General features: G+C 54.9%; 1 protein-coding gene across 2 annotated transcripts in view; it reads left to right on the forward strand.

The window, feature by feature from the left end:
* ZDHHC14 (zinc finger DHHC-type palmitoyltransferase 14) overlaps window positions 1-10019 on the forward strand; it is a 225375-nt gene extending 215356 nt beyond the window's left edge. The window contains exon 9 of one of the 2 annotated variants that reach the window (XM_040965347.1): window positions 8961-10019. In XM_040965347.1, coding sequence (XP_040821281.1) covers window positions 8961-9344 — 384 coding nt within the window. In that variant the 3' untranslated portion in view covers window positions 9345-10019. The remainder of the gene's footprint in view (window positions 1-8960) is intronic. The other variant, XM_040965348.1, reaches the window with a different exon arrangement.
* Window positions 10020-10400: the final 381 nt, after the last annotated feature.

Below are 10400 nucleotides of genomic sequence, written 5' to 3' on the forward strand. Positions count from 1 at the left end.
AAAACTTTGCCAAGTAGCCCGAGTTGAGCACTCCACCTGGTGGGGGATGGCAGCGAGCAGGGCATGGCCTCAGGGCACCAGCTTGGGCACTTTGGAATGAGTCACTTCATCCCAAGAGCCTTCAGTTCCCAACGTGTAAACTGCAGATGGTCTTGGGGTGAGAATGGCCCGAAACACCAGCCGTGCCGCCTGCCCACTGCTGATTGAGAACGCGGACTCTAGCGGAGTAGCTGCTTATCAAACACTCGGTGAAAGTGTGGGAGATTTCTACCCTACAGACTCGCTCGTGGGATGTTAACTAACGTTCCACCCTTTTTTATCCTGTTCCCGGCCCTGTGACTCTGCCACCTTTGTCAAAAGCTCCACCCTGGTGTTGGACGTAGGGACACTTGGCATGGCAACTGGCCACATGGCTTCATGGCGTAAAGGCCTCTATAGGATGGGGCTGCTGCACAGGTCCAAGGGACAGTCAGGGTCATTGAGACACCATGGGCCCGTGTTGCTGTGCTAGTCCAGAGTCAATGGTCATCTTGAAGACCTGGGGAGTAAAAGAAGTATAAGTTCTAAAATATGAAAGTTGCAAAAAAAAAAAAAAGCAAAACTAATGAATGTTTCATGTCCAGGAGACGCATTTGCACTCCACTTCATTGATTGATAAATTTATCATTGATTGATAAATTTAGCATTCATGAAAAATTCATCACATTTGAGAAATCTGTTGCTTGGGTTTCCTCACTTTTGTATGAATTCCCAGGCACACGTATGATGACACGGAAGCCATGACCAGTCATGAAGTCAGTGTGTGCACCTCTAGGAGTGCCCGGGCACCCAGGATGCCCATACCTGGCTCAGCTGCCCCATTCTTACACCTGCAGATCAAGGCTGACCAACCCAGACTCCCACGTCTTTCAGATCTCACCACGCAGCCTTGGCTGTGAGAAGCCCGGCTTGCACTCTGCTCAAAGCTTGGGACCCTCTGCCCTGCCCCAGGGCCCCTCGCTGCTGGGAGAAGTGTCCCCACAGACATGAGCCCATCTTCGGGGGGTGGGGTAAGATAGGTGCGATGTGACCCCACAATTCAGAACTGGGAGCACCCTGGGATTCAGATTCTACTCTGTCCCAGGGGAAAATGCCCAGTGCCCAGAGCTGCTGACCGGGGAGTCCGACTCCAGAGACAGGTGGGCTGGGGCAGTCAGGCTCGTCCCAGAGAGCTTGGAAAGGGGACTTTCAGCAGGACCTTGACACTCAAGGTCTCCTCCGGTTCAGCCCCCATGGAACAGCCTCCCCCTGGGTCCCCCAGGGCCTCCATCCCATTCCAGTAACCTACGGGCCAGCAACATCACCGTCCGTACCAGGCAGTGTTTTTGTGTTTGGGAGCAGGCAATGCCAGCACCTACCAGCTGGTCACCTTCTTATTTCAGTGGCTACCACTGGGCATCTGTGGCCTGCGTGCCTGCTGAGGGGACTAGGGAAGAAGGCTCCTTCAAGGCAGGCACGGCTGACAATAAGAGCATGAAGTCTGACCCAAGGAACCAGACATGAGTGACACCGCGAGCTAACTCTGGAGCACTAAATGACTGCTGTGACCCCAGCCATCGCTGCTGTTGGCTGGATGCCTATGAAAGTCCAGGAAGCTGGGCTGGCATCCGCCCCAGAGAGCCCAGTGCCCATCAAGGGTAGAGTGTATATTACTCCAGTCTTCCTCACTGTCAGCTTCTATTGTCACAGTGGGACTGCAGTGCTCCTTCCAGGGCCATGTGGCTATGCCCACTCACCACATCCAGCCACCTCTTGGCTGGCACTTGCAGCTGCAAAAGCCCTTTGGGTCCTCGTGCTGAGTGGCAAGAGAGGGTAGAGCACACGGTGCTGGAGTTTGTTGGAGAAAACCAATTGCTCTGTGTGCCTAACCTGATGCCGGCCACATGCACCCCATCATCCAGGAGCGGAACAAGACTGAGCCAGCAGGTGCCTGCTGCCTTTACCGCTCCGCACATAACGTGAAAGCTCCAGCCCCGCAGGAAGGAGCGGCTTAACCAAGCGCCAGCGCCAGTGCTCAGCGACAGGATAGCATCCGCTAGTCCGCATTTCCCTCTGTGTGAGGTGAACACTGGGAGTCAGCGGTATTTGGGGAATGGAGTGTGTAAGACCCCAGCGTGGAGCATCTTCCCAGCCGGGCAGAACTGAACAGTGCCCGGCTCCGGTGCTTTCCGTGGACTTGGAGCACTGGAAGGAGACCACATCCCTCGTTCCAAGGTGTTTACGGGCCGTCTGCGGAGCGGCCAGCCTGGCTTTGCTTGGGCAGCATCGAATCCGCATGCTAGGTTGATTTCAGATCCTCACTCCCCCCCCCCCCCCCACACACACACAAAGAAAGTCAGCTAAGGGTCAAACAAAATGTATTCCAATGTGAGCAATTATCTCCAAAAATCTGCGGAAACTAACAAAAAGCCAGGGTCTCTAAATAGCTGATGCTGTGTGACATTCCAGGGCTATGCCACTGCTTGGGCTGGCCTGGCCAGGCCATCGGCTGTCACCTGCCACAGCCCCCGCTCGCTCTTGAAACAATTGGATTTTCACACAGCCAGTAGAAAGATCTTCCTTTGAACGCTAACATGCCAACATGCTAACATGCCAACTTCTAGTAGGATTCGGCATTTGACCGATTTTTGACCTAAAAGTGGCAGTGACACAGGATTCCAACCCAGCATTGGAGTAATATGAATCTTTAAAAGTTGTTTTGCAATGGAAACCTGAATTTCTCAGCTGCCTACTGAAGCGGGACCAACGGCTGGAAATGTGATCTGGGAGCCTGATGGCGTCCCCTTAAGATTATGTAATTGGTTGATAAATGAAAGCCTGCTGACAGCTGCTTGGGGTGGCTGGAGCGCAGTGACAGCCACCAAATCCTGAGCCCCAAAGCGAGCGGTGATAGCTCCCTCTGCAGGTGGGAGACGGGAATATCTTCAAACAAAGTAAGGCGATAGAGTTCGGAAACAGACTCAAAGACCAAGGGACCAAAGAAGAGAAGCAGAGGAAAGGAGACAGGTGGAAAAGACAGGTGGGTGCAGGAAAAGGCGGGAGAGAGACGGGACAAAAACTGGGGACACCAGAGAGAAATTCTGCAGGAAACTTCCAAGGGGTCAGGAAGAGAAGCATGTCTAATAAACAAGAGAAGCGTAGTGTTTCACTGGGTCCTCCTCGCCCGCTCTCTGACGTCATCAACCATTTCTCCCATAACATTCCAGGCGGGCAGTGCTGACGGTCATCTGCCCAGCGCCCCTGCTGATTGAAGCGTGGAGATTGAGAATGGGCTCTGATGAATTTGTTTTTAAAATCAGATCAGACATTCCTGAGTCTTTTATCTGAGTTGGTTCCCTAGACGATGGAGGTGTCCCCCAGCAGGGAAACGCCACGCCCTGGGCACAGAGGGAGGGTTGCCTTTTGCCGTGTTTGAACAAATCTTTGCAGGGGAGATGCTCCCAGGCAGGCAGGGTCAGAAGAGTCCCTTGGAAAGATCTGCAGTTTCTGCAATCGAATGGTCCAGGCTGAACTCCTTCATTCCCCAACGTCTGTGCCTACTTTGGATTTTGAGCCCATTGATAAGCCAGTGATGGTTCGTGCAGAGCCCTGGGGAGTGAAGCAGTGTTTGCTGTAGTTTGTGTGGAGTTGTCCAGCCAGGAATGTACAGGGGCCTGTCACTGGCTGGGCAGGCCCACGGAGGGGACTCTGCATGCAGCCCCGTCCCTGTTCTAGCTGATACACCCCAGGGCCAGCGCTGTCGTCGGGGAGGTCTATGGCTGAGCCTCTGGAGGCACAACCAGCCCCACTCCCATCAACACAACACCTGCTTGACCACGGCCTCCCAGAAGGGTCTGCTGGAAACAAGGGCTCTGGGGCAGGCTTCGGTGGGGCAGGTGTGATGGACTGGAGGAAAAGGATGGGAGATGGTGGTAGGGGGTGGGGGTGTCTACGTAAAAGCACGAACCCACCTCGCCCGTCACTGGTACCACATGGACTTAGAACTTGCTCCTAGCGCTGCCCTCTGCTTGTCTTCCTGAGTTGGTAGAGGCCAGGCAGCAGGACTTGGAACCCGTCCCTGAAAAGGTTTTCATTCACAGACTGTGTGCAAGCCAGCAGAGACCTGCCTGGGAGCTGGGGGTGGGGTGTAGACAGACATCACTAGGAGGAAGAAGGCTGCAGAAGGCAAGATCTGGAAGGCCATGAATTCTGAGCTGGGTTTGTGAGTGAGCCCTTCTTCCCACCCCGCCCCAGGCCCACTGGAGGCCTCGAGCTCCATGGCTATGCTGGCAGGAAGAGCCAGGATCCTTTTATTATTATATTTTTGACAATCTTTACATAGTTAATTAGGGTAAGAAGGTTCAAGGGCTACAGGATAGTGGGTAAGACTATTATTTCCATATTGTTTCCTTCATGTATCTGAGGTAAAGAGGATGTTGAGGGAGAAGCCTCAGCCAGTTCCCACCCACCCCAGGGCCCGGATGTGGGGCATGCTCTGAGATACTTGCTCAAGTGGTTTTGATAGTTCACCAGTTATGAATCGCAGCCAGTCTCACCACTCCAAGCACGATGAGGTCATTGAAGAATCCACTGATTGACACAGTCCCTCATAGAGTTTCCATTTGCCCAGTACTTTGCTGCCAACATATAGCTGAGGTGGTTGATTGACTTGTTCTGTCTTCTGTCTTCTCTTGGTTAGGGGTCTGAGTCCGACATTTCGACTGGGGAGATCCCCAAAGAAACTTTGTCTGAGGTGTTCTCAGACCAGATTCTTGTGTGTTCCAGCAAGTACAAGGCCCAGCACAGTCCATTGTCCCAATCAGCTGGTGGTTGCAATTGCTGGGTTGGTTCTGTTTTCAGCCCCGACTTCCACTGGAACCAATGGGTGTTGCAGTCCAGCCTGGTTCTGCCCAGCACATACTTGGCTCTCGCATAAACCAGTGGGAGCTACAGCCTAGTCAGAGACCCACAATAACCCCCACCAGGCCCGCCCCCTACCCTGATTTGCCAGTATGTGTAGCAGACTAGTCCAGCCTGCCCCATATCCCATTTGGCTCTCGTACATGTCGAAGGGTGTTGGAGCTTAGTTCCATCTAACCAGCTCAGCTATCTAGCCCTCACAGATGTTGTTGAGTGCCTCTCTGTCTAGCCACCCCAGCCCCTGTCCTAGTTTTCCTGCCCTTCTGTGGGAGTGGTAACCCAAGAGGGAGGAGCCCACTATTTCCCTCCCAGGTCTCTCTCACTCCCAGATTATGCACTCTCCAGGTGGTTCTGTGGTTTGACTTGACAGAATTAGCCCCCAGTGCCAACTTCTGCTTCGGGTAACCCCAACAACCCTCACCCACTCTAATTTTGTTTGCACCAGTAGGAATAATCATCCCAGCCTGGCTTTTCCCTGATCTAGTCCACATGAGACGCACAGGTGTTGTAGCCCTGCTTAGTCTAGTCTGCCCCCATCCCAGCTCACACTCTCCAGTGGGAGTAGCTGTCCTGCAAGGGAACACCCCCCCAACCGTATTCTCCCTGCTGGCTCTGTCCCCTCCCTTCCTGGTTCTCATGTGTGCTGGTTGGACGCTGTGGTCACATCCGGTACAGGCAAACTCACCTTGGCATTCTGTATTGTGCACTGGTTTTTATCGCAACCGAACCTGGCTCAACCCACGCTCTGTTCTGGTGCTTGGATTTGCCAGTGGATGATGTGAACTGATTTAGCCTGTCTGCCCCTGACCCATGCCAAATGTATGCCAGTGGGAAACTTTCCATGGCCTATTCTGGGCTGTTTCCTATCATGCTTCTTGCACTTATCTGCCGGGTCTGTGTCCTGCCAGAGGAGTTGCCCAGGCTCCTCCATCAGAACCCCTCCAATGCCAGATTTTGCACATACCAGTGGGTCCATGAGCCAGCCCTACTCAGTCTACCTCCTGTTCTAGCAGGGACAGTGGCTTTTTCTGACTGGCCTTCAACCCAAACTGGTTCTTATTGTATGTTTCAGCCCAGCCACGGCTCATCTATACCCACATACGGCTCACACGTGGCTCAGTAAGGGTTGAGACCTAGCTTAGTCCATCTCACATCTACCCTGGGCCTCCAGGACACCAAACGGTATTGGGGTTGGGCCCGGCTCGGTACATCCAATCCCAGTCCACACTTGTGCCAAGGGAGACTACAACTGTTTCCTGATCAGAACGCAGCCTCCATTCCAGCCCACGTGCCCCTTAATGGGAACCTCAACCCAGCTAGGGTGTCCCCTTAGCTCCCCAACCGGGCCTGTTCCCAGCCATAGATTACACGCATGCCAGTGGTTGCTCTGACTCAGCCTGGCTCAGCCCCTCACCTGTCCCAGCCTCTGCCTTAGACACTGTGGCTTAGTGTCCCTGACTCACGCAGACCAGTGGGTGCAAGAGCCTAGCTCGGCATGACCTGTGCTCCATCCTGATTTCTAGCTTCGCTTGTAGGCTAAGGTTTGCTCAGTCCTGCCCAGTAATCCTGTTCCATTACCAATACACACATTAGCCAGCTGTTGGAGCTACTTTGCCCAACTTGTCCAACCCCCAGGTCTGGACCACATGTTCACCAGTGGGAGCTATGATTCACCAAGGGAGTTTCCCAAGTTACTCCACTTGATCCACTCCCAGACCCAGTTCTCATACATGCCATTGGGTTTAGGCCAGGTTCCGGGGCAGTCTAGCCTTCCATTTGACCTTGTATGAGCTGGTGGACATTGCATCCCAGCCCACCCCACACCCTATTCAGGATGTACATTTGGGTGCTGCTGGCTTGACAGTCCAGACTGTTGTCGGTTCCTTTACCTGTGATCGATGGCAGGCTCCTTGATCACACCTAGCTTAGTCCATCACTACCCCAACTCTTGAGCTAACCAGTGGGGCTAGAATTTCCACAGGGTTTGGTCCACACATCCCCCACAGAATCTACTCCCAGATGTGGTTCTTGAGTGCTAGTTAATGTCGTGGCCCTGCCAAATGTGACCCATCTGCTGATCCATCATCATGTCAGATAATAGGATATCCTACTGGACAAGCCATAAGCCTTAGCTTTTGCATGAACTGGTGTTTGGTGCTCAGCATTGTTAAGTGATTACAAATTCTTCAAAGGAAGAGTTAATGTCATTGGGAATCTTTAGGATTGATTCACATCCCAGAAGCACAGTGGGTTCAACCTGGAGCTACCTAAGCAGCAATTCAAAAAACAAAAACTCCAGAGGTCCCTGACCAGGCGGCCAGCAAGTAGAGTCTGGTGCCAAATGGTGCAGTGGCCGCCTGGGGACAGCTCACCATGTGCACGTGGTGGCTGGTGTCTGGGATCTGGGCATGAGGTGCCCCGTCCTGAGACCCACCCACCAAGAGCCAGGATCCTAAGTGAGGATTCCTACAGGGCATCATTTGCGGAGCACAGCCTACCCTCCCCCCAGCAGGGCCACCACATGCACAGGGCCGTTTGACCAGCCGGGCTACTGTCATGTTGCCCAGCCCTGTGTGAACTGGTGACCTGCACAGACCCCCTGGGGTTTCCCTGCTCAGTCTTGCCCAGCAGAAGGCACTGTGCCCTGCAAGGGCAGGTGCCTGCTGACCAGACCGTGTGGGAAGGCAAAACTGACTGTGATGACAAGTGGGAAAATGACTGTTGATGCTACATATTGGCCCTTTTATGTCCTCGCGGGTGGCCTTTTCTGCTGCCCCAAGCCCGTTCCCAGACTCCCAGGCTTTCCCCAGTTCCTCAGGGGTCTGGAGTTTGCATGATGGGGCCGAAGCAATGACAGGCTCTCACTGGACCTGGGTCTCAGTGCGGCACCTTCCTTAGGGTCTGCAGCTCTAACCTTGTCCATGTGTGGGGGGCCCACAGGAGGGCTATCCCACCACTTAGAAAGAAGCACGTGTGGCTGGAAGCACTCACATACCGTGCACCAAGTGACAGGACCACCGGGCCTGCAGGTGGCAGTGCATCCTGGTCCCAGGCCCAAGCTACAGTGCCCGGTTCCATAGTGGCCCCTAGGGTGTGGCAGATAGGCCGAGAACATTGATTAGGCACCCACTGCATGCCAGCAGTGCTACTGTGGAAGAGGTTTGCAGTCTTGGAAGCCTCCACCCTCTTCTTCCATCAGCAAGCTCTTGAGCAGGTACCCAGCTCACCGGCACCCAGGTGTTTCCCTGCAGAGAACCTAGGTGGGCACCCAGCTTACTGCATGAGCCTAGAGTCACGTGCATGCCCCTCATATGCGGACCCCTGCCAGTGAGGTCCCCCAGAGGCTTGCGTTTGGCCAGGTCCAGCTCCGTCTCCTCCAGTGACCCTCAGAATTATCCAGGATCTCTTCCCGTGCTGTGGTCCCAGTCTTTGGTGTTCTGGGGGGTTAAACATAGCATGAACTTGATCGTGTTGGCTGTGTCACACCCCTGGCTCTTGGGAGCCCCTGCTCTGTCACTGTGACACTGACTGTTCTAGGGTCCCCTCTCCATGGACTCAGCCACTCAGTGCACTTGCTTGTTTGGCCAAGCACGGGGCCTCCCAGGTCTCTCCATGCTGTCACATGCGTCCCAGTCTCCCTCTTCCAGCTGTTTGCCCCCTCGGTTTAGGGTGACTGACACTGCTGTGAATGTGATGATGGCTGTGCAAGCAACAGCCCCTTCCGACTGCTGCGGGCAGGCTCCTATCCAGGGGCCTACTCTTAAATTGCATCTTTAAAGCAGGGCCAGAGGCCACGAGGTCCCGGCCCGCGGCTGGCCAGGGGACATTCACTCTGAGCAGGGCAGTTTGCCATGTGCTGGAGGGGAGTCGGGGCAGGTCTGCTGTGCAGCTCTTTGCCCTCACTAAGGCATCACTAACATGTCTCTCTTCTTGCACCCCTCCCTGGCTTTCTCTTCCTCTTCCTCTTCCTCTTCTTGCTCCTTCCTCCTCCTCCTCGTGGCCGACTCCTGCGGCTTCTGCAGTGTGACCAGGACCAGTGCATTCAGAGCACCAAATTCGTTTTGCAGGCCGCAGCCACGCCTCTGCTGCAGAGCGAGCCCAGCCTCACCAGCGACGAGCTGCACCTGTCGGGGGGAAAGCCCAGCCTGGGCACGCCCTGTGCCAGCCTGACGCTGGGCCAGCCCACACCGCCCTCCTCCATGCCCAACCTGGCCTCCGAGGCCGCGCTGGCCGACATCCTGCCCCTGAAGGAGGAGCATGGTGGCCATCAGTTCCTGACCCCCGACGAGGCGCCCTCGCCACGCCCCCTGACCCACAGCCGCACCATGCACGTGCTGGGCCTGGCCAGCCAGGATGCTCTGCACGAGGACTCGGTGCGTGGCCTGGTGAAGCTGAGTTCCGTGTGAGCCCCAGCGGCTATGCAGGTGACCAGCGGAGGGGACAGCCCTTGGACACAGGCGCAGTGAACCTTGGGACGAGCACAGATGCTCCAAGCTTGGATTCGTTTGCATTCTCCTCCCCACCCTGGGGGCTGTGATGAACACCAGCGTGGAGGAGTGGCCACATCCGGGCGTTCAGAGGCTGCAGGGTGGGGCCTGACAAGGAGGAACTGGACGTTGGGCCTGAGGACGGTGCCTGGCACCTGTGGCCGGAAGGACCTGGCTCACTCTGAGTTGTTAACGACGCTCCTGAGGTTGGGAACAGACGTGCTGTTCCCACTCGTCACTTAGAAAACACAAACCCTAACAGGGGGGAAACCAAACCCTGACCCGATGTGGGTTTGCATGCCACGCTACAGTCAGTACCACCGTGGTGTTGGTATTCCAAAGAAAGTGCTGCTTTTCTTGCTTTTCTTTCTTTCCAATTTTGTGAAATTTCCCAGTACAGCAGACCAAGCCTCACGGACAGCGCCAACGCTATCGCTCACAGCTTAGTTAGGTGCCGTGGGGGCTCCCGACCCCCATCTCCTGACCTTCTGTTGGCCAGTTAGACCGGGTCTCACACTCTGCCTCCCCAGCAGGTGTGCACCGGCCTGTGAGACGTCCTTCCCCAAACAGCCAATAAAACGACTGCCTCTCTTATTTTGCACCTGCGTGCACTTGTGCCTGACAATGAGGTTTGATCACCATCTGTTGGCCTACGCCAAATTGGCTCTTCTGTGGTTTTAGTGAAATGAGTTAAGGCTATTGAGGAACAAAAGGGCGATGAACTTGAAAGTTTATTTATTTGCTTAATAGGCAGAGTGAGAGAGAAAAAGAAATCTGCCATCCACTGGTTCATTCCCCCAAGTGGCAGCAACAGTGGAGATTCCAAAGCCTGCTCTGGGCCTACCCCATGGGTGCCCGAGCGCTTGGCCCGTCCTCGGCTGCTTTCCCAGGGCCATTTCCTAGGGAGCTGCACTGAAAGTGGAGCAGCGGGGACAGGAACCTGGTGCCCCTGTTGTAGGTGGTGACTCAACCCGC

This window comes from Ochotona curzoniae, unplaced genomic scaffold (genome assembly GCF_017591425.1).
Source record: "Ochotona curzoniae isolate NIBS_2020 unplaced genomic scaffold, NIBS_Ocur_1.0 scaffold_3890, whole genome shotgun sequence".
NCBI lineage: Eukaryota > Metazoa > Chordata > Mammalia > Lagomorpha > Ochotonidae > Ochotona > Ochotona curzoniae.